The 23,613-nt window shown below is 58.3% G+C and overlaps 1 protein-coding gene and 1 pseudogene across 13 annotated transcripts in view; both read right to left on the reverse strand.

The window, feature by feature from the left end:
• Positions 1 to 1,990: 1,990 nt before the first annotated feature.
• LOC119622165 (uncharacterized) lies at positions 1,991 to 3,678 on the reverse strand (annotated as a pseudogene).
• The window catches only part of SEPTIN9 (septin 9), a 213,131-nt gene continuing 191,508 nt past the window's right edge, over positions 1,991 to 23,613 (reverse strand). For all 13 annotated transcript variants that reach the window (XM_008011593.3, XM_008011599.3, XM_008011597.3 and 10 more), the window contains 9 exons: positions 19,773 to 19,964; positions 14,871 to 14,999; positions 14,194 to 14,275; positions 13,655 to 13,792; positions 11,661 to 11,778; positions 9,804 to 9,899; positions 9,442 to 9,538; positions 5,237 to 5,288; positions 1,991 to 4,060 (listed from right to left, as the gene is read on the reverse strand). In XM_008011593.3, the coding sequence (XP_008009784.1) occupies positions 3,925 to 4,060; positions 5,237 to 5,288; positions 9,442 to 9,538; positions 9,804 to 9,899; positions 11,661 to 11,778; positions 13,655 to 13,792; positions 14,194 to 14,275; positions 14,871 to 14,999; positions 19,773 to 19,964 (1,040 nt within the window). In that variant the 3' untranslated portion in view covers positions 1,991 to 3,924. The remainder of the gene's footprint in view (positions 4,061 to 5,236; positions 5,289 to 9,441; positions 9,539 to 9,803; positions 9,900 to 11,660; positions 11,779 to 13,654; positions 13,793 to 14,193; positions 14,276 to 14,870; positions 15,000 to 19,772; positions 19,965 to 23,613) is intronic.

The raw sequence follows: 23,613 nt of genomic DNA on the forward strand, positions 1-23,613 counted from the left end.
ACCTTAATGACATCTGCAAAGACCCTCTTTTGGAATCAGGCTGCAGGCTGGCACCGGCCCACAGGGGCTGACCTGACTCTCAACCTGCCTGTGCTCCTGGCAGACACCGGCCCATGGCACAGAGGCTCCACTGGGCCAATGCCCATCAGTTCATTCAGAGAGGAACCTGTCTGCTTTCTCCAAAACATGCAGAAGTCAGGTGCCTGGCAGAAGAGCCAGGGGGTGCCCAGAGAGGCTGAGACAACCCCAAGTTTTGGTGGCACAGTCAGCCTGGAACCCAGACCTTTCGAGTCCCAAATTAGGACTTTCCCACTCACCACTCCGCTGCCCATATTGTCCTGGAGGCCCTGAAACAGGGGGGCGGAAGGAGATGTAGGGGGTCCAACAGTGTCTCCTACCTCACCAAATTTACATCCATTCAGACCTTAGAATGTGACCTGATTTCAAAAGAGCGTCTTTGCAGATGTTATGAAGGTGAGGATCTAAATGAGATCGAACTGAATCAAGGTGGGCCCTAAGTCCTGGAAGAGTGCCCTCCAGGACAGAGAGAAGGCTGTGTGAAGACAGACGCAGAGATGGGAGTGAAGCGGCCACCAGGAGCTGGGGAAGGAGAGAAGATCCTCCCCCAGAACCTTTGGAGGGAGTGAGGCCCTGGGACACCTGGATCTCAGACCTCTATCCTCTAGAACTGTGAGAATAAATTTCTGCTGATTTCAGCCCTGCTGCATGGTTGTCTGTTAAGGCAGCTGCAGGGCACTAATATATGTGGGAGAAGGGATCCGGGTGAGGCCCCTTCTGCACACGCCAAGGGCATCCGGACCAGAGCTCCCTGCTGAACCTTACTTTCTAAGCTCACATGCAAAGAAAAGCTCACTCAGCCAATTCTAATCTATTTGGAGTCAAGTTCTCTTGGAATGAGTTAGGTAGGCATAAAACAACTGTCAAATACTGACCAGCCCAGAGTTCAATCTAATATAAACTTCCGAAAGAAAAACTTATTTTCAGCCAGCCATAGTGGCTCACACCTATAATCCCAGCTCTTCGGGGGGCCAAAGCAGGAGGATCACCTGAGGCCAGGAATTTGAGATCAGCCTGGGCAACATAGTGAGATCCCATCTTTACAAAAAATGAAAAAGTGAGCCAGGTGTGGTGGTACAAGCCTGTGGTCCCAGCTACTCAGGAGGATCGCTTGAGCCCAGAAGGTAGAGGCTGCAGTGAGCTGTGATCGTGCCACTGCACTCCAGCCTGGGTTACAGAGCAAGACCCTGTCTCAAAAAATAAACAGAAAAACTTTTTCAAGGATACATTAACTAGAAGCAGCTCACAGCACCCCCTGTGGACACCCTTCAGATCCCCCACTTTAATGAAAGTGTTCAGATCTGCTATTCGCTTTTCAGTCATCTCCGCTGATGAGTGCTTCTCAGACTCTGGGAACCTTTACCTCAAGTAGATTAAACAACCCCCCAGCAACCGCCTTGATGCTATCCTCACTCTTCACAGTGCTCTGAAATTATAAGTTCTCAGGGAGTTTATTAGTTTTAAATCTTGGGAGTCTGAATTCAAGATCTAACCTGGCCTGACCTTTTTTTTTTTTTTTTTTTTTGAGATGGTGTCTTGCTCTGTCGCCCAGGCTGGAGTGCAGTGGCATGATCTTGGCTCACTGCAACCTCTACCTCCAGGGTTCAAGTGATTCTTCTGCCTCAGCCTCCCAAGTAGCTGGGATTACAGGCACATACCACCATGCACAGCTAAGTTTTGTATTTTTAGTAGAGACAGGGTTTCACCATATTGGCCAGGCTGGTCTCAAACTCCTCACCTTGTGATTCACCTGCCTCAGCCTCCCAAAGTGCTGGATTACAGGCGTGAGCCACTGCGCCTGCCCTACCTTTTCTTGCCCACGCTTCTCGTCCACCCGCAGCTGACCCGAACCTGTCCCGAGGCCCAAAGAACTGCACCCCAGGAGCAGAAAAAACATTGTCACTCAGGAGCCTTCTGGGTTTCTGCATTTGAAACATTTATTTCAGGAAATACATTTTCAACACTTTGTCATTTATACAAAAAGAGACAAATTTCTTGGGAGGCACGTAGCAAAAGGCCATTGAGGAACAGAGCCTGATGAAACGAACAATGTCTCAAAGTCTGGTTACAGAGAAGGAAAGTGAAGCGTCTCTAGGTTGGGATGCTGCTGCCCACCCCCCACCCCACCCTGCCACCGAGTGACGCTGAGGCTGGGCAGGCCACACGGCCTGGGCTCTGGCGCTGGCCACTCATTTCCTTCAAAATCTTGGTTTTGGCAAAAACACGGCGAGTTGGCAAGTAAACTGTCCCGCCGATGGAGGTGGTGAGGGGTCCTTCCCCTTTTGGGTGGGGAGGGAGTCAGACATCCAATGCCCGGATTTCCATGCACACACATACACACACATACTCACACACACTTACAAGCACGCTCCCTCCCGTTGCCCTTCTCCTGGCTACAAGCAGCCAGCCCGGGGCCTGCAGATGCCCCTGGTGATGTGTCTACCCGTGTGGAGTCTCATCAGGTCCCTCTTTCTCCCCAGAGTAAGACAGGGAACAGGAAGCAGGAAAGGACTTTGGTCATCTGTGCCCTGCAAAGGCAGGCCCCACGGGTCCTGTTGTGGGGACGGAGGGTGAGGGGCCGGGCCATGTTGCCATGAAACCTCGCTCTTCAGCTCACTGTGGACTGTGCACCCCTAACACCCAGTCTCTTCTTCCTAGGGGTTCGTTACCATGGGCCCTGAGGGGAGGGGCCCAGGCATGGGTAGGACAACAGAGTCAGGCTCGCCTGGCCTCCCACCTCCCCAGGTCACAGAGTCAGCAAGGCCTGGGCCAGGAGGGGTGAGTGGCGGGGGTGGTTGGCTGGGCATTAATGTAACCACAGCCCAGTCTTGGGCCAAACCCAGACACTAGACAGACAGACGGACACACACACACGTGGACACACACACACACACTTCCCTGGTCACTTGGGCAGGGCAACCACCGGGCAGCTCAGGCCACTCTGACCAGCCTAAGCCACGGCCCACACATGCCCCCGCCAGCCTTCCTTCTGGCACCTTCCATGGCTCCCTCCCTCAGCTCCTCCACCAGACTCACTTGCTTGGACCTTTTCAAAACTGGGGGATGAGGGGGTGGGGGTCATCTTTCCTTCCTTTTTATCCTCAATCACATCCCAGCGCATCAGCAGCCCCTGCAGCCCTGTGGGAGGGGTGGCATGAGAGGGGGATGGCAGGGAGATGAAGACGCCTCCCTCATTCCAGCCTGTCTCCGCAGAGCCGCCTGCGGATGGCTGAGATAAAGGCACTTTCTGCTCCAGGACGGGCGGCTGCCACGGGGCTTGGCAGGGGACCCTGGGATTTTCTACCCTTAGGAGCAGGGCAGTGGTGGGGGCTGAGTGACGGCCACGCCACGTGGTGGGCGGGGGTCCAGGTGCCCCTGATGGGCTCCATTCTCCCCTGGGCTCTGACACACTCCAGGGGACAGGGCCGACGGGGATGGAGGGGAGCATCAGCCCACCCAGCTTCTCGGCACATGTGAGGCCTGGCCCCAACCCCGAGGCCCCTGGCACTGAGAAGCCCACATGGACGGATGATCTGCACACCGAAGCTGCTCTTCTGAGCCCTCGGGGAGCCAGGCCTGGGGACGGAGGGTCACGTCAATTCAGTGGGTGCTCTCACCCCTGCTTCTGGCTCGAGCGCAGCCTCCCCACAACCTTGGGGAAGCTGCGGGCTCATCACTGACTCACTCAGAGGGAGGCCCCTTCCCTTGTTTCCTGGCAGCATGTCGAAGGGGTGGGGAATGATGACAAATGGAGAAAATCATATAAAATAAAATGGGGCAGTGGGAGGGCCTGGGGGGGACGGAAAAGACTTGGGGGCAGGATCCCGGGGGTGGGCAAGGCGGTGTCTACATCTCCGGGGCTTCTGGCTCCTTCTCCTCCACGCCGTTGGCCATGGCGCTGCTGCCCTCATTGAGGCGCTTCACGCGGTAGGCCTCGAAGTGGATGCTGCTGGTGATATCCTTGATGTTCTGCATGTGTGTCCTGGTGGGGGGGCAGGCGGGTCCGTGAGGTGGGGGGCGGGGGGAGCGGGGCAGGGCCCCTGCTTAGCCTGCCTCAGACTCAGGCCCGCCTGCCCCCCCGCCACTCCCCATTCCCCCTGCTTGGCTCCCCATGGGGTCCTCCAGGCCCACCACGTTGGACCAGATCTGGTACACGTTTGGGGGGAAGGGTCAGTCCCCCTGGTAAGCCCAGACTCGGTCAGGACACACATATTCCAATGCATGTGTCTCCCTCTGGGTCCACCCTGTGGTTGGTCCAGGGCCCAGGGACAGTGCACAGACTCAGAGGGACAGGGCTGGAGCGTGCTTGCTCCAGGCCGGTGTCCAGGGTGCTGGCAGGGAGGAGGCAGTGGGTGACAGCCGGCCTCCAGGGCTATGGCCTGTGCAGGCAGGTGGCCTGTGGCAAAGGGCTGAGTTGCCCTTGTCCCCAGGAAAAAAAAAGTCCTGAACTCAGATTTTCATTCCTCTGCAGCTCAGGAGGAACATTTTGGAGGGAAGTTGGAAAGCCCAGTCTCCCCACGATGGCAGAACGGCTCCCGGAATCCCCCCACCTCTGTCCTTGCCAACCTGGAGGCCCCTCCTCTTGATAACATTCCCATCATTTGTGCCACCTGCTTGCTGAGGAAGAACTGAGGAGCCCCTGGCACTCCGGCAGGAGGCCCCCAACCCCGTTCACCTACCCAGGCCAGGGCTCACACTCCAGGGACCACCCATCTGGCACCCTAACGGGGCTTCCCCTCCTTGCCCAGACTCAAGGGAACCAAGAAGCCTCAGCCAGGTGAAAGGGGTAGGGGTCAGAGGCCACTGGGGTCGGAGCTGGAGTCATCCCATGCTGCCAACAGGGCCTACCGTGAGGCCTCACTGGGCCCTTAGTGGTCACCGGGCAGCTCTAACGGGCCGGGCCACGGTGGACCAAAGCTCAGCCTTCCCATCCAGCCAACTTTGCGGGGATTAAAAAAGATCTTCACTGCTTGCTTCATTTCCCAGTGGGTTTTCTTTTTAGAAGACGGGCTTCCAAGATCTTCCCAAGGGCAGGGCAGGCAGGTGGCAGGGCGTGCCCACTCTGCCCAGGGCTTCAGCCCCACACCCTCTGCTCCCACCTGCTGTAGGGCCTCTTAGGGATGAGCCGTCAGCCCCAGCCAAGCCCGCTGTCTCTCACCTGATGAGAAGGTCCCGCAGGTAGGCAAACTCACAGTGTGTGGTGTTTTCAACTAGGAGAGGAGACAGGAGGGGCTTTAATGTCCTGGTGGAGAAGCTCTGCCCGGACCCCGCCTCTCTCCCCCTGCCCAGCAATGCTAGTGCCAAGAGCAGAGCCCAAGGGCCGCCCCAGGGGCAGGAAGGCAGGGGAACCGCCTGCTCTGCGGCTGAGTATAGGACACCTGGCACTGCTCTCAGTCTGGGGGATACTGGGGTGCCCAGTATCAGCTCCTGCTCCTGGACAGCTCAGCTCCTGCCCTCCAGAAAGTTCCTGGCTAATGGGAGATGGCACAGTGACCAGGCCAGATAGGAGCATGGGAGGAAGCCACAGTGGAGAAGCCAGGGCGTTGGTTCCCTGCAGGCAGAGCAGGACGTCCCAGCAGAGGCCTGAAGACAGGAAGGGGGCTGGGCTGCTGGGAATGGGATGAGGCAGGAATCAGAGCTGGGATCTTAAAGAAAACCTGCGGCCCACAGGATGCTACCTACACAGCCCCGTCCACCTTGCCTGTGCTCAGAGCACACACACACAGGGACAACACACACAGGGGCTACGTACTGTGGATGACCATTCACAAGCTCAAGAATCAGCAATGCTAAACATTGCTCAGGGACACGTGTACTTCATACAACACACACAAGCCCAAGCTTGGGACAGTGGCCACTTCTCAGGGATGAGGAAAGACTGGGCAGGAGACCATGGGCGCCCACGAGTGCCCTCGGGCTCGAGCTGGTGGCCATCTCAGAGTGGTCATTTTATTGCTGTGCTTCATAACTCCTATGTGAACACACAGTGCCTGGCACGTATAACTGTTATAACAGAAGGTCTTTTAACGAAGAAGGCAGTGAACGGCATCACTGGAGGTGGGGAGCCAGGCAGGGAAGGCAAATAAAAAGACACCCGGTGCCCTCCTGTGTGATGAATTTCATCTTCACACACCTGCAAGTGTCTCTCATGATTCCTTTGTTATCCCCATTATCTTATGAAAATGGGGCATAGAGGCTGGGTGCTGTGGCTCACGTCTGCAATCCCAGAACTTTGGGAGGCCAAGGCAGTGGTTCACAAGGTCAGGAGTTCGAGACCAGCCTGGCCAACATGATGAAACCTAGTCTCTGCTAAAAATACAAAAATTAGCCGGGTCTGGTAGCAGGTGCCTGTAATCTCGGCTACTTGGGAGGCTAAGGCAGGAGAATCACTGGAACCCAGGAGGCGGAGGTTGCGGTGAGCCAAGATCGCGCCACGGCACTCTAGCCTGGGCAACAGAGCGAAACTTCGTTGAAAAAAAAAAAAAAGAAAATGGGGTATAGAGGTATAGAGAATGCAAGAACTGTGTCTGTCTTGAGTTCCACAGCTCGTAAGGCTGGAGCGGGATTCAGGACCCATACACCCAGCTCCAGGCTGCCCCATCACAGAGCCATATGGCTTTTCCCCAAGTTAAAAATGTCTGGTTTTCACTTGGTAGGCCAGCAGGAAGGGCCAGGGCCTCCACCTTGCCCAGTCCTCAAGTGCTCTCAGTGCTACACCAGTTGCCTTTGCCTAGACCCTTCCTTCCATGGCCCTGTGTAGGGCGGTGTCCACGCTAGAACCTCCTGCAGACTGACCAGCAGCATTCTTATCTAACACTGAGGGGCAGCGAGAGCCGGCAGGAAGAATGGAGCTCTCAGGCTGGAGTTGCAGCGTGTGATCACTGCTCCCTGGCTCGGGCAAGTTACTCTCATTCCCTCAGTTTCCTCATCCATAAAATGTGGATAATAACGTCACCCGCCTCTCAGGGACATGAGGATTAAATGAGTTCACGGCGTGATTAATTACACCCCACATTTCTATTGACAATATTTGGGGTGGTTTCTAAGGATGGCAAAGATACAGCATCTTGTTCTGTTCACCAAGTGGGAGGCAAGAATGAGGCAGAGCCCTTACTAGCCCGGGTGTCAGGTCAGCTAGGAACTCACGGGGCCCCGATATAAAAACCCATCAGTGTTGAAGGCACATTTCCAGGGTCCTCATATAAGACTGCTGGAATGTGGGCCCCGCCACCTCACAACTGTCCTGACAGGTTCCAGACTGTTCCTCGGCTGGAGCCAGTGGTGGGCAACAATGCACAGGTCGGAGAGGTGCAGGGACCCCAGCCTCCTGCATTTCCTGACAGCTTCCGTCACCGGCCACCTGCAGTACCCAAGGCTGGCCACCAGCGTGCAGCAGAGGCACGCCCATAGCAAAGCAGCCAGCCCATCTCAGGCCCATCCATCCCGAGCTCTCCTAAACCTGTCTTCCATAAAAAGGTTCCTAAACAGCAGGAATTATTTGGGCAGAGAGGAAGAGAGGAACTGCAGGCAGAGGGGCCAAGGCGAGGCAACCCAGCCTGACATCACAGGCGGATACTGGAAAACACCCAGGCCGCACCCTGCTGGGCAGCTCCTGCAGGGTAGGTGGGGCAGGCTCGGTGGTAGGGGAGCAGGGCAGACAGGAGAAAAGGCCCGCTTGCCTCTCCACACCCTCCTCCAGGCATGAACTCCCATCTCGAGGGAGTCTGGTGCAGGGCTGGAGCTGTGGATTCTAGAGCTGCCTCCTGTTCTGGGTCCCTTGGCAGGTTTTCTGCTCACAGCACCTCCTCAACTCTGCAAGGAGGGTGGGTGCGGGGAGCTCTTGGCATGAAGTGAGATAACTCATTGAAGCCAGAGGCACAGGAGCGTTTGATGCCTCCTGATAATTGTCATTATAACCATTTTCTTAGAGCAACAGCTTCCCAAAAAGCTCTCGTGGTCTTTGGGACAGTGTCTCAACTCACTAAAATCTTGGCACACTGCACCCACTTTGTGGATGATGAAAACTGAGGCCCTGGAAGATTAAGAGACTTGTGCTTCCTGCTGTACTGGGCCTTTCAGACAAGTGCTCTCCACAACAAAGTGGCTTTTCCTGCTCCATTTCCCTCTGCACCTTCCCCTCTTCCATTCTAATGAGAAAGGAAGCGGCAGAGAGAGGAAAGGGCCCATCCCTCCAGGGGTGTCACCACCAAGAGGGTGTTGAATTGTGGCCCCCCACCCGGGGCTCCCATACATTCAAAGATATGGTCAAGGTCCAGGCCTTGGTACCCATGATTGTGACCTGACTTGGAAAATGTCTTTCTTCAAAGATTCATTAAGGATCTCCAGATGGGATCATCCACTTAGTCTAGGCCCTAAGTCCGAAGGCATCCTTATAACAAGGAGGAAAGAGGCTGGGCTCGGTGGCTCACGCCTGTAATCCCAGCACTTTGGGAGGCCAAAGTAGGCAGATCACCTGAGGTCAGGAGTTTAAGACCAGCCTGGCCAACATGGTGAAACCCTGTCTCTACTAAAAATATAAAAATTAAGTCAGGTGTGGTGGTACATGCCTGTAATCCCAGATACTCGGGAGGCTGAGGCAGGAGAATTACTTGAACCCAGGAGGCAGAGGTTGCAGTGAGCTGAGATTGCACCACTGCACTCCAGCCTGGGTGACAGAGTGAGACCCTGTCTCAAAAAAAAAAAAAGAGGAGGAGGAGGGACGGGACAGACACACAGGGAAGAAGGCCCTGTGACAATGGGGCAGAGATTAGAGCATGTAATGCCTTTCCAAGACAACCAGGAGTGCTGGGAGCCCCCAGAAAGAAGGCACCGAAGAGGCTGGGCCTCAGGGCCTCAGAAGGAAACAGCCCCTGATTTTGGACCTCTGCCCTCGGGAACTGTGAAAATACATTTGTGTTGTTTCAAGCCCCCTCATTTGTGCTAATTGGTTACAACAGCCACGAGAGACTAAGGTGTGAGGGTCCGAGGGTCCACCTGGCTCACAGAGCTACGGCCCACCCCTTTTCTAGGCCCGGAGAAGTTGGGCGATGTGTCCAGGGCCACACAGGTGCCCGTGAAAGAGCCTGCACCAGGACCCAGAACTTGAAAGCCCCCATCCCAGCTCCTGTCTCCCCGAATCTTTCCCTGCCCGGGCAGAGATCCAGGGTGGAGGCACCTGCACAGGCCACTTGCCCTCTCACTTCCCAAGGGTTGAGTGGGGACAAGGAGACCCCTCTCTCTGGGTGGGGCAATGCAGTGGTGGAGGTTCCACTCGTCCCCGGCTCAGGCGTGGCCCACAGGCTCTGGGCCAGCAGAGGAGACTGTTTCCCATCTGTCTGCAGCCCTGGCGCCCTCGGCGAGTACCTTCGATGGTGCCCCACTTGGTCTTCCTCCCGAGGATCCTCTTGCCGTTGACCTGGTACTCGTGGTCACTGCCCACCACAGCAAATGGGATCATCTCCTGGGGAACGGGCGGACGGCGCTGGTTACACATAGGCGGGAAGGCCATTCCCTCTCCTCGGCCCCTGGGAGGAGCTGCCTTGAGTCTGGGGTCCCCCAAAAACGAGAGCCTCAGCCTGAGAGCACCGGGTACAGACACCCGGACTCAGTGCTCTCTGGCCCCAAGAATATCATCTCATGGCTTAAGGTCCCCCAACCCCCCCCACCACACCTTTCAGCAGGAACTGGGGGTCCCGCAGGAAAAACATCCCGGTGGATCCACTCACCCGGAACTTCTCGTTCACCAGTCGGTCCTCTGAGTCCTCGTCAAACTCCTTCTGGGGGTACACGTCGATGCCGTTGGACAGCAGGTCTGCGGTGATCTGGGATAGAGGGAGAGAGTTGGGCACATCCCTGTGGCAAGCTCTGCCCGCCCCCCTGGTGTTTGCCACCACATGACCTCCACACTGAGCTGCCCCAGGCTCACGGTCAAGGGCAGGTTCTGGGGGTCTGTGACCCCAATCACCTCCAACTCTTGTGCCTCCCGGGGGTAGGAGGGGCAGCTGCAGGTACACCTGCGGCCCTGAGCAAAGCTGCAGCTCCCCAGGGGCTTTCGGTCATCCTCCTGAGCACCTCCCACCTGTCTTCTCCTGCTCATCACACCCCCAAGAAAGTATTCAGGGTTAGCGAGACCTCCCCTCCTGAAACCCTTCCTAAAAACCCTCGTCACTGCCCCCAGTTCCAGCAGGGGCCCCTCCTGCAGCCCAGCCAGCCCCTGCCTGCGGTAACCTCTCAGCTCTGAGGCAGCCCAACACGGGTATGTGCAGCAGAAACATCCCGGTGAATGGCCGCTCGCCTGCCCAGGCACAGCCCACAGCCCACGTGCAACTTCTGGCAGACACACCCACTTTGTGTGGACTGTCTTCCCCTGCACATGCTGGGAAGGTCCCTGATGCCTGGTACCAGGACAGAGTAGGTTACAGGGCCCACCCCCACCCACTGAGGCAGACACTGTGCCCAGGCACCTTTGTTTCAGTTTTAAAGGTTCCCCAGGTGGCTCCAATGTGTTGTCCTGTCAGGAGGAAGAGACCCAGGGCTCGCCCCCTTGCTTGGATGCCCCTTCCCACCCCACAGCAGGGGCCTCAGACGGTGGCGGAGAAGGTAGCAGAAACTATCCCTCTTTTTTTTTTTTTTTTGAGATGGAGTCTTACTCTGTTGCCCAGGCTGGAGTGCAGTGGCACAATTTTGGTTCACTGTAGCCTCCGCTTCCCGGGTTCAAGCAATTCTCCTGTCTCAGCCTCCCGAGTAGCTGGGATTACAGGCGCCCACCACCACACCCGGCTAATATTTTTGTATTTTTAGTAGAGACGGGGTTTCACCATGTTGGCCAGGCTGGTCTCAAACTCCTGACCTCAAGTGATCTGCCCGCTTCGGCCTCCCAAGATGCTGGGATTACAGGCATGAGCCACCGCGCCTGGCCCAACTTCTCTTCTATCTAATAAAAACCAGGCAGGGCCGGGTGAGGTGGCTCATGCCTGTAATCCCAGCACTTTGGGAGGCTGAGGCAGGAGGATCCCTTGAGCCCAAGTGTTAGAGACCAGCCTGGGCAACACGGCAAAACCTCATCTCTACTAAAAATACGAAAATTAGCCAGGCGTGGTGGTGTGCATCTGTAATTCCAGCTACTCAGACGACTGAGCCTGGGAGGTGGAGGCTGCAGTGAGCCATGACTGCGCCACTGCACTGCAACCTTGGCAAGCGAGCGAGATCCTTTCTCAAAAAAAAAAAAAAGGGCAAAAACCAAGGTGGGCCATATCTCATGGCCCCTCCTCGGCCTCACTCTCTGGAAGAGAGATTCCCCATCCGCCTGGTCCAGGTCTTCTCCAAAACCCCCCTCAGAGAATCTGCTGGAGAATGGGAACCTCCCCCAAGGCTGCTTTTGAGATATGGGGGAGCTGGAGAGGCCATCTCAGGGACGGCCCCCAGCAGCCACCCAGGCCAGGGACCACCAGACCAGCCACCCACTGGAAGAGTGACTGGCGGTTCGGTCTCCCCGACCATGTGACTCCTCTGTGGCCCCTGCCAGGCCTGCAGCGTCTCCAGGCTGTGCAGAAGGGCTGGGGTGGGTAGAGACGGAACCCTACCCGCTGTTTGAAGTGGACCCTCTCCTCCAGGGTGAGTGTGTCGGCCTTGGCGATGACAGGGACAATGTTGACCACCTTGCTCAGGCGTTTCATAAACTCGATGTCCAGGGGCCTGAGGCTGAAGCAGAAGGATGTGTGTGAGGCTCATCTGGGGGGAGCGAGGCGGGGCCACCCACCTCCAAGCAGATGTCGACGCTCTCAGGTGCTGGCTCAGGGCTCACGGGGTCCCTGCTAGCAAGGACGGGGCCCCGGGCTGAGTTGGCCATGCTGTGAGTGTGGGGTACAGGAAGGACAAAGTCATGTCCCAGACACAGGTGACACCACTGTGCAGGGCAGGCAGAGCAGGGCCAACTTCAAGCACCCCGGTCCATGTGTTCTGGAGTCACAACCACACACCCACGTGTCCACACAGAGGGGCTGCTGTTGGCTCAGTAGCCGTCTTGCTGTGGGGCTTTGGCTGGGAGGGGAGAGGCCAAAGAAACAGAAGCTAGCACTAGTGTGCAGTGCCCCTGCACCGGGCAGGCTGCTCCCCCTGCACCAGGCGGGCTGCTCCCCTTGCCTGCTTGGCTCCATTGAGCCCGGGGTCCAGTGTGGGGAAAGCTGTGGACGGCAGGGGCTGGCAGGGCCCTGGAACTGGAGCACTGTCTTCCCCAGTTCTGGAGCAGAGCTTTTCCCACAGTGAGAATAAGTCAGTCACAGACAAGGCTGCGGAGAATCCGGCTCCGGGCAGAAGTTTAAGCAGAGATGGCCAAGGGCCGCCCCTGCCTCATGGGACTGGGCGCCTCAGGCGGGACCAGGCAACATGCCCAGCTGGGGTCCCAGCCAAAGGGTCAGTGCCGGGGAGTGGCAGAAGTGCCAGAGACTGCCCGCCATCCTCGGCTTGCCCAGCTGGCATCAGGAGGGCCTTCTGCCTCCTGCCATCAGCCTCAGCTGAGGCAAAGCTTGGAGCAGCTGGAACAGCTACCACGGGACCCCAGAGGAGCCGTTCTGCCCTGGGAGGGCAGATGTTCAGTTCAGGAGAGGCCTGTGGGCAGCAAGTTGGCCCCGCCCCTGAATGGACTCCTGCCGGCCCACAGCGGATGATCCAGAGGGTGGGCTCGACAACTCGGGCTTGGGTTTTCCCACAGATTCTCGTTGAGGCTTGCTGCCCACCAGCCAGGCTCCTTCCTGCACCTGCTGCCCACAGAGTATGGGTTTCCCCAAAGCCCTGGATTTCCTCCACCCAGGGAAGTGCGTCTGGGCCAGCAGGTGCGAAGGACTTTCTCCACCCACCCGCGCCGACAAGCCACCCACGGCTGCCTCCACCAGCCCCTCCTGCTGGCCTTGGGTCCACCTCCTCCCAGCCCTGGCTCAGGGTGGGCCACAGGTGTCTGGCGGGGGGTGCACAGCGAGCCGAGGACAGAGGGTCTGTGAGGCCACAAAGGGTCTGCCTGCCAAGGCACACACAGCCTCCCGCCCTTGCAGACCTCTGGGGGCGACGTCAGGTGCGGACAGAGCCAGCGGGAAGAAAGGGCTCTTGCCAAGGCCAACAGCAGCCCCGTCCAGCCCTGGAAGGGGCCAGCACTGATCTCTGTGCTTCCCGCCTAAGAACGCACCAAACCCACCGAGGGGTCCCATGAGGCAGGGCCCAGACGAGAAGGTCAGGTCACCGCTAAGGGTGCTAGGCTGGGGGCTCCCACTCCACCTGCCAGAGCCTGGCCTGAGAGGGCAGGACACAGACCACCAGGCTCCAGAACAGCCCAGGGCCTGCCTGACCCTCAGCTCCCCAAGACACAGCTGAAGGATGGGGACTGGGCAGGACGCTGTGTAGGGATCAGAGTGAGGCTTTGGAGGTTCAGACACGGCACACCCCCAACTTCACAGCTGGTGGCCACGGCCCCTGACTCGGCCCCTCTGTGCCCCGCAACAGGGCAGACAGCACTGTCGGGGAGCCCCAGGGGACAGAGGGAACCCAGGGCACCCGGCATGAGGACGCCGACACTGCAGGGACGTACGAATGGCCGGTGGCGGGGATGAAGTAGAGGCAGCAGTGGACGCGGGTGTCCGGGATGCGCTTCTTGCGGTTGATGTTGACCTCCTCCTGCAGGTATTTCTCGTACTGGTCATTGATGAACTTCATGATGGGTTGCCAGCTGCGTGGGGGATGGGGGACGGGTCAGCGGGTACATGGGACGCCCTCCCCAAGCAGGTTACCCATTCCCAGGACTCAGAGCCCAACACCCCACCTACCAATGCACGCCCTGGGAGGTCTGGCTTGCTGAGCAGAGAGGCCACAGCCTTATCCTCAACCTCCCAAACCAGCCTCCCCAGGCTGGCCTCAGGAGGTGAGTTGGGGACAGCAAGATTCCCCAGGTAATTCTGCTTTGGTCCAGAATTTTCAGACCCCTGAGACATGCGACTTTAGCAGCACGTCAGGTCCCAGGAGGTGGGTCCTACACCCCCGTGGGCTGGGGAGCCCCAAGGGCTGACTCTGGGTGGGGTCCAGGGGGCCCTGAAGCCCCTGCTAGTGCTTCTCCCCCTGGAGGGGCCTCACCAGTTCTCGTTGTTGATGTGGTCACCGAACCCTGGTGTGTCAATCACCGTCAGCTTCATCCGGACGCCTTTCTCCTCAATATCTGCACCGAGCCACGTGCACAGAGTCAGAGGGGAGATGGAGGACCCTCACAGACACCCCACGCCTGACTGACCCAGGGGCAACCCAAGGTAGGCAGCAATGACAACCAAGGAGACACTGGGAAATTAATAGCCTTCGTCAGCCAGCTAGGGCACAGGCCGGTGACAGTGCCCCTGGGCATCCCTCACCCATGACTTTTGGTGGAAAACTCAGTTGTCTGCAGGGAGCTCAGTGTGATGGGGCCCACAGGGGTCCGCGACACTGACCCCTCACAGCCAGAGCCCCAGACTCAACATGCTGGGGATGGTGGGCACAGCGAGTCCCTGTCTTGGGGACCTGGGATTGCCTGACTTGGGCACCCTCACACAGCACCTGTGCTCCAGAAAGGCAGGGGCGTCCTGCACCCCCAGCCCGCCCCCAGCCACTGACCATGGGTAATGGACTTGACCCCCACTCCTGTGCTTTAGGAAGGCAGGGGCATCCTGCACCCCCAGCCCGCCCTGGCCACTGACCATGCATGATGGACTTGACCCCCCACCCCTGTGCTCCAGGAAGTCAGGGGCGTCCCGCACCCCCAGCCCGCCCCGGCCACTGACCGTGCGTGATGGACTTGATCTCGATGGTCTTTGGGATGCGCTCCTCCGAGGGGGGCTGCACTGACTTCCGGCTGATTTTGGATTTGAAGAGGGTGTTGATTAAGGTGGATTTACCCAAGCCGCTCTGCCCTGGGGAGAGGATGGGAGGCCGGTCAGGGGTCTCTCCAGAGAGGCCAGCAGGGTCTGCACGTGGGGCCCCTCCCACCCAGGCACGAGGCTCCCCAGCCTGAGATTCAGCAGTATCTGGGCTACTGCCCAGCAACACCCCTGCCAAGCAACACCCAGGGACTTCACCCTCGAGCCAGGTGTCCAGTGACCGTGTAAACCCACACAGCCGGGCTCTGGTGCCAGCACAACCCAGGCCACAGTCCTCTCCTGAGAGGTGAGCCAGGCCTGGGAGAGGAGGCATCTCTTGTGCCCCTTGTGCTTTCTGGGCAGGAGGTCTCCTGGTGGCTCAGATTTTAGACAGGACAGAGGACAGGCTCGCGGAGGAGCCCAGGGCTGCCTGGGGTACACCAGGTGGCCGGGATTCCTGCAGTTCACCAGGGTGGTGGGAACCAAAGCCCAGGGCAGCCTCAGGTATTCAAACGGCTCCTCCCTGACTGGCTGGGGACTGGGCAAGTCATCTGACCTCACCATGCCTCAGTTTCCTGATCTGCAAAATGGGATAAACAATCTTTTCCCCCGTGGAGCCGGTGTGAGCATCAGGCAGGCTCACGCACGTCCCATGGGATCTGTGGGGCCATGTGCTGGGGGGTTGGCCTGCAGGGTGGTGCCACTCGAGGGACAGTGCCTGTGTGTGCGGACAGCCAGTCCACAGGTGACTGAGACAAACAAGGATGAGGAAGTGGCATTCACAGGCAACACAACACACACAGCTCACACACACACTTCACAACACACACACAATTCACACACACACGCACACACAATTCACACACACAACTCACAACACAAACACAACTCACCTCAAACATACCTCTCACACATACCTCACACACAACTTTCACAACACACACGAACACATAACACACACACACACCCCTCCAGACTTGGAGCCCCATTGCTTTACCTTACACAGAGCTGCCTTGGGTTACGCTAGCAAGCACAATAAAAAAACACCCTAGGCCAGGTGCAGTGGCTCATGCCTATAGTCCCAGCACTTTGGGAGGCCGAGGCAGGAGGATTGCTTGAGCCCAGGAGTTCAAGACCAGCCTGGGCAACACAGCGAGACCCTGTCTCTAAATCAAAATGTTAACAATTAGCTAGGTGTAGTGGTGAGCACCTATAGTCCCAGCTACAGAGAAGGCTGAAGTGGGAGAATTGCTTGAGCCTAGGAGTGCAGGGCTGCAGTGAGCTAGGATCATTGCCACTCCAGAGTGACAGAGTGAGACCCTGTCTCCTGGGCAAGGTGGTGCATGCTTGAGGCACAAGAATCACTTGAACCTGGGAGGTGGAGGTTGCCGTGAGCCAAGATCGTGCCACTGCACTCCAGCCTGGGCAACAGTGAGACCCCGTCTCAAAAAAACAAAACACAAAAAACACCCTAAATTACACCGATGTTCTGACTTTGATAACACGTTTCTAGGAAAAGTGTGGACTCCCAGGAGGACAAGGCTGGTGCTGAGAATCCCCAGCGATGAACTGTTTAGTAGCCCAAGGACGGACACTCCTTGCCCATCTCTCTCTGTCCACCAGGTCTGTGTCCTGGCCAAGCTCAGGTCAGGAGTTATGTCAACGTTCCAGCCACGACACCTTAGATCTAGGAGGTGTCAACTGGGATACTTTAAAGTGTACCCCTTTATTATTGTTACTTTTATTATTATCATCACGATCATCACCCTCATCATCACCACCGTCCCCATCAGCACCACCATCACAACACCATCACCACTACTACCATCATCCCATTACTCCCGTCATCATCACTACTTCTGTCACCCTCATCACCACCACCACTGTCATCAAACCCTCATCACTATCACCTCTACTATCATCATCACTACCATCATCCCTATCAATACCACCACAACCACCACCATCACCACACCCATCACCACCATCATCACATCACCCACATCACCACTACCATCCCACCATCACCATCACCCCCATCACCACCACATCACCACCACCATCCCACCATCACCATCACCCCCATCACCACCAACACCACCATCACCCACATCACCACTACCATCCCACCATCACCATCACCCCCATCACCACCACCACATCACCACCACCATCCCACTATCACCACATCACCACTACCATCCCACCATCACCACCACCATCCCACTATCACCACCACATCACCACTACCATCCCACCATCACCACCACCATCCCACTATCACCACCACCATCCCACTATCACCACCACCACATCACCACCACCATCCCACCATCACCATCATCCCCATCACCACCAACACCATCATCACCACCATCCCACCATCACCCCCATCACCACTAGCACATCACCACCACATCACCCCCATCACCACTACCACCACATCACCCCCATTACCACCATCATCACATCACCACTACCATCCCATCATCACCATCACCATCACCCCCATCACCACCACCACCACCATCACATCACCACTACCATCCCACCACCACCATCATCCCCATCACCACCGTCACCATCATCACCATCACCACCATCACCACCATCACCACATCACCACTACCATCCCACCATCACATCACCATCACCCCCATCTCCACCATCACCATCACTACCATCATCACCCACATCACCACCACCATCACCCATATCACCACCACCATCCCACTATCACCACTACCACCACCATCATCCCCCGCACCACCACCAACACTCACATCACCACTACCATCGCATCCCACCACTATCACCATCACTACTACCACCATCACCCCCATCAACACCACCACCACCATCACAATCACTCACATCACCACTACCATCCCACTACTATCACCATCACCCCATCATCTCCACTATCACCATCACCCCATCACCATGACCATCATCATCACCATCATTACCATCCTCATCACCACCACCACCATCACCACTGCTGCAACTTCTTGAACAACCACAACCTGTCAGGGACCCTGCCCGGGGCCTGCTTGCTTGATCTCATTTTACAGGATGATCCCTTTTTATGGATGAGGAAGCCCGGGGGAAGACACACAAGTTTCACCCCGCTGAGTTAGCACAAAGCTGGGATTCTCCCTGGGGTCTGTGGACCTACAAACAGGTGTCCCTCCACCTTGCCTGCATCTCTGCAGGTGGGCATGGCTGCTATGGGAGGAAGAAAGGAGGAGGGAAGAGGGAAGAGGGAGGAGGGAGGAGGGAGGAGGGAGGAGAGCAGAGCTGCCCCATGTCTTGTTCCTTACTCAGCATCACTGGGAGGGAGTAACCTTGAGGGGAATCAGGACCACTGCTCTTCTCAGGGTTGAAAGGGCGAAGAGGCCCAGACAGGTGAAGGCCTCCTGAGCACCCTTCCTGGAGGGCAAGGCTGTTAGAGTGGCAGCCACAGGAGGCAGCGAGGGCTGCTGGGCTGCCTCTTCCTCTTCTTGGGGCCAAAGCTCTGGAAGAAGGCCTGTGCCATGGCTGGGACCCAGAAGTTCCCAGGTCCTTCTCACCCTGTCCCTGGTTAGGGAGCAGGGCAGTCCCTCCCCAGCCCACAGAGATGAGTCCCAGCCTGGCCACTGCCTTTGGGCCTCTCCCCTCTCTTTCTCTCCAGCCGTCTTCCCGGGAGGCAGCCCTAAATTCTCAGGGTACAAGCACGTCCCCCACAACAGGCAGAGTAGGGTGGGGGCCACAGGAGGGGACCCCATACTTCTACCCTCCCTTGAAGCAGGCTGCCAGCTTCCAGGCAGCTGTAAGCACAGTGGGGCCACGAGCAGCCAAGTCCCATGAGGCCACAGGAAGCAGAGAGGACACCAAGACCCCAGGGGAGCCAGGGCCCAGGTCAGTGCAGAAGAGGAAAGAAAGACGTCGAGCTGGCAGGTGTGGGTTTGCACCCACAGAGCTGCGCAAGAAGGACATGCACAGCTGCCAGAAGTTGGAGAAACAGGCCCGGCCTGAAAGGTGCCCAGACACCTTACAGAAACCCCACAAGCTCACCTTTGTTGAGGGTGTGAGCTGGTGGGGGCACTTCCCCAGACCCCTCCCTGGACCCCATGGAGTGGGCAGAACACAGTCCTGGGAGTCAAAACGGTGGCTGCGGTTCTCTGCCCTGTGAGCTAAGGAACCTCGGCGCCTCGTGTCTGCCTGGAAAACGGGCCGCCCCCTTCACAGGGTCACTGTGAGGTTTGAATGGGACCTGGGGGACTTTGGAAACAAGAGGCAGCCCACTGTAGATTCCAGCCCAGCCCCCTCACCCTGCCCAGGTCATACTGATCGACGACCTCCCGTGGTGACCTCCAGTTCTCCAGGGCCACCGGGGGTGTTGACCATGAGGCCGCAATTCCAGGGCAGGTGCTGAAGCTGGGCTGCTGGGAAGCCTCCAGCCAGGCTGCGGCGGGGAGCCTGGAGGGCCAGGCTGGAGCAACAGTGAGGGGACAGCTGCCACAGAAACTCTCTGCACAGGCTGATGTCATTGCTCAGAGGCAGTGACTGCTCATCAGGACCTGCTCCAGGCCGGCCTGGGCTCCCCAAAGTCATCTCAGGGGCCCTGCATGGGCAGGACAGGCCCCTCTGAGGAGCCGCTGGAGGCTGTGGGCTCCTCCCAGGCGCAGCACACACACGCAATGTCACTGGCAATCTGTCCTTGAGGTCAGGGTTGCTGCCCCGTTTTACAGAAGGGAGGACCAAGCCCAAAGGCTTGTGGGCCCGCCCTGGGGGCTGAGGCTGGTTTCCGGCATGGGTTGAGTGGCAGGCGGGGCGAGGACTCACCGACCACCATGATGTTGAACTCGAAGCCCTGCTTCATGGCCTTCCGGCGCATCTGCTCCAGGATGGAGTCGATCCCCACGTAGCCGAAGTCCACCGGGGCCTTCTCGTTCCGTGGCGCGGGCACCTGCTTGAGCCCAGCATCTCTGGGGGTGTCGGCCATGTCGCCAACGCAGCTGGGAGCCGTCTCAGTGGCTGGGGAAGAAAGAGCAGAGGAATTAGAGCGAGACAGGGCCTCACACACAGGCGCCTGCCAGGTGGATGTCACACCCAGCCTTGGATGGAGAAACGGAGGCACTGAGGCTCAGAAAGGCTAATCGATTTGTCCAGGAGACCCCTGAGAATTCCCCAGGGTGGATGCCCCTGGCCGTGGTGTCCTCTAAAAACCTACCATTCTGCAGCCACGCTGCCTCCCCAGCAAAGCTCCATCCCCAGACTCCCAAGGCCAGGTTTTTCATCTCCTCTTCTAGGAGCTGTGCCAACCTGGGGGCCCCCTCTGCTCTAAGGCAGGGCTGACCCTAAACTCCTGTCTCTGTACCCTGGAGGGCTGCTCAGACAAGGGTGTAGGGCGCTCTCCTCTCCGGGCCTCCACACTGCCTCCGGCCACCCAGGTGGACCTGGCCCTCTCCTTCACCTCCACTCAGATAAGCTGCACCTCCTGCTGCCGCTCAAAGGCCTTAGAGGCCGACCCGGGAGCCAAGACACAGGAGGGACGGGCTTGTAAGAAAGGGGGATAGAACCAGCATCTGTCCCCGCCTCCCACGTCCCCATGGACGGTCTTGTAAGAAAGGGGGATAGATCTAGCGTCTGTCCCCACCTCCCATGTCCCCATGGATGGTCTTGTAACAAACGGGATAGAACCGGCGTCCGTCCCCGCCTCCCACGTCCCCATGGACAGTCTTGTAAGAAAGGGGGATAGAACGGGTATCTGTCCCCGCCTCCCACGTCCCCATGGACAGTCTTGTAAGAAAGGGGGATAGAACCGGCATCTGTCCCCGCCTCCCACATCCCCATGGACGGTCTTGTAAGAAAGGGGGATAGATCTAGCGTCTGTCCCCACCTCCCATGTCCCCATGGATGGTCTTGTAACAAACGGGATAGAACCGGCGTCCGTCCCCGCCTCCCACGTCCCCATGGACAGTCTTGTAAGAAAGGGGGATAGAACGGGTGTCTGTCCCCGCCTCCCACGTCCCCATGGACAGTCTTGTAAGAAAGGGGGATAGAACCGGCGTCCGTCCCCGCCTCCCATGTCCCCACGGATAGTCTTGTAAGAAAGGGAGATAGAACCAGCATCCGTCCCCATGGAGGTGTGTGTTCAATCCCATACCACGAGCCAGTAGTCCTGAGGGAAGGAAAAGTGCTGGGTGCAGGGCGGGTACCTGGGTGCAGAGCTGCCCCTGGGTGCACGGAGGTGAGGGGGCGCCCAGTCCACCTCTGCCTCCCCCTGGACTGACCCAGGCAGCCGTCTTGTCTGCCTGGCCAGCACCCGCGGGCTGCACACCCACAGGCCAAGACCAAGTTTTACTCTCAGGTCTGTGGGGCACGTGGGGCTGAACTTCCCGAAATCACTCAGGCCTCTTCTGTCTGTAGGTCCCTTCGATGGCCTTGCCCTGGCTGCTGTTAAGACTCCACACACGGGTCAGAGGCCTGGGGCTGGGGGTGGGCGCCCGGAAGGCACCTGCCAAAGACCTGGATCCTCCCACGCAGCGGAGTTCCAGGGGTTCCCAGGATGGGGCTGGTTCCCACCAGGGCTGGCTGGAGGACACACAGGCCAGGTCCCAGGGCACCCCAGACTCACCACGCTCACTGGTGCATGCGCGTGGGTGCCGACAACTCGCTGGTCACAGAGGCGGTGCCTCCGATAGTCCCCACAGGCAGGAGCTGCCCTTGGTGGCCCGCAGCTCCCAAGCAGGCTGGGCTGCTGCTGTTCTGGGCCCCCCTCCTCGCTTGGGCCCTGCTCTGCCTGCCGGGAGACTTTCGCCCCATCCTGCCTCCCAAGGAGGATCTGGCCTCAGGCATCCTGTGCTAAGACAGGGACCACACAGCGTGCTCCCAGGCAGGGCCTCTCCTGCCAGCCCTCGGGGAGGGGAGTGGCTTTTCCCTGGGAAGGGTGGGCACCCACCAGGGACAGCCACAGGGGAGTGGAGCCGGCGTGGGAGCCAGGGCCACAGCGTGGGAGGCTGCAGGGGGCACATCCCCGGTGATGGGCAGGCGGCCCATGCCCACTCCTCACCCTGCCCAGAAGGCGGGAGGCAGGCTTCCAGGCCAGGAGGGGCCGGGGGAGACTTCAGTTCAACTGCCCTTCCACTTGCTGGGCAAGAACCGAACTCAAAAAATGCTCACTGAGCACCCCCACCTGGCTGCACCCCCGTCCCCAGACGCCTCCAGCCACCCCCCTCAGCCTATTTCACTGGAGCGGTCAGAGGGTGTCGGAGGGAGACTCCCCAGGCCTGAGGCATCAGAGGTGAGAGAGGAAAAGACTCTGGAAGCCAGAAACTGGGGCCTGGTTTATCCTCACAAGCACCTCCCTGTCTTCTCAGCCTCCACGGGGCGCAGGAATTCCTATCTTATGGAACGGGGAAAAAAGGAACAATGTCATTCCTTGTTGGGAACCGCCAAGGGGGTCCACACATCACTGCTGACAGTAATACCCCCAGGCAGACCTGGAGGCCAGGTCTCCTCTTTCTGTGCCCCCACGTGCCCCTGCCCCCAGGCCATGCAGCCTGGAAGCCTTTGGGGCTTTGCTCCTGCTGCTGCTCCCCTTTCAGAAATACTCTCCCCTGGGCTTTCAGAACCTTTAAATAAACAAAGACAGGGCCTGCATCTGGCCCCGGACCATGTGGCTTCGGGGCCGCTTCCTGGAGCCAGACATGGGGCCTTGCCTTGCGGGGCAGCAGTTCAGCCCCGACCCACGTGACCGAAAATTGCTTCCATCTGCCTGTGGGTCTGAGAGTCATTTTGCCCGGGACTGGGACCAGCCCCTACCCACCCCCACCTCCCTCCAGCATCCCTCAACCCTCCCCAGCAAGGCCTGGGGGGAGGTGCTGCCCCCTGAACTCTCCTTCCTCGCCCCCAACGCCCCTGGAGCCCAGAGCGAGAGAGGGGCGGCCTCCACTGCAGCTGGGCCCCTCCCCAGGCACCAGCACTCTGCAGAAAGTCAAACCAAACATCCTGCCCGCCAGGGGCCCTGCTTGAGAAATAATCATAAAACACCGCCGAGCCCCATCTTTGCCATTGACGTAGGGCAGTGGCTGGCCTTCTGCACAGGTGAGAGTCATTCCTGTGAGAGCCATTCCTGCGACCCCTCCCTCGACAGGTGGCCCTGCAGGCCCCAGCTGGCCCGCAGGCAGGCACAGAGAGAGCAATGCCAAAGCGCGCCTCGCTCTCCTACCTGGCCAGGTGAGCTCTGGGGTCTGCCTTCAGGACCCCCAAGTGGGAGAAGCAGAGACCCCACACCCGGAGACACTTTCGTGAACTAAAACTTTGATTTCCACAGAAAGCCACAGGGGCCTGGCCCCAGGACCCCATGGTGCTCGGGCGGCTGGAAAGAATGGTAAAGACCACCCACTCCATTGTCTGTGACCATGACACTGTCCAAGGCCTGCGCCGCTCAGCGTGGTAGCCGCTGGCCACGTGACTTTTCCTTTTAATTGCCATAACATTTACCACGGTCACTTTTTTGAAGTGTGCAGTCCAGTGGTGTTAAGTACATTCACAATGTTGTGTAACCAATCTCCAGAACTTTTTCATCTTGTAAAACAAACTGTCCTCATTAAACAACTCCCCAGCCCCATCCCCCGAGCCTCTGGCAAGCTCCATTCTGCTGTTTCTCTGAATCTGACTA

The sequence above is a fragment of the Chlorocebus sabaeus genome, chromosome 16 (assembly GCF_047675955.1).
Source record: "Chlorocebus sabaeus isolate Y175 chromosome 16, mChlSab1.0.hap1, whole genome shotgun sequence".
Taxonomy (NCBI): Eukaryota; Metazoa; Chordata; class Mammalia; order Primates; family Cercopithecidae; genus Chlorocebus; species Chlorocebus sabaeus.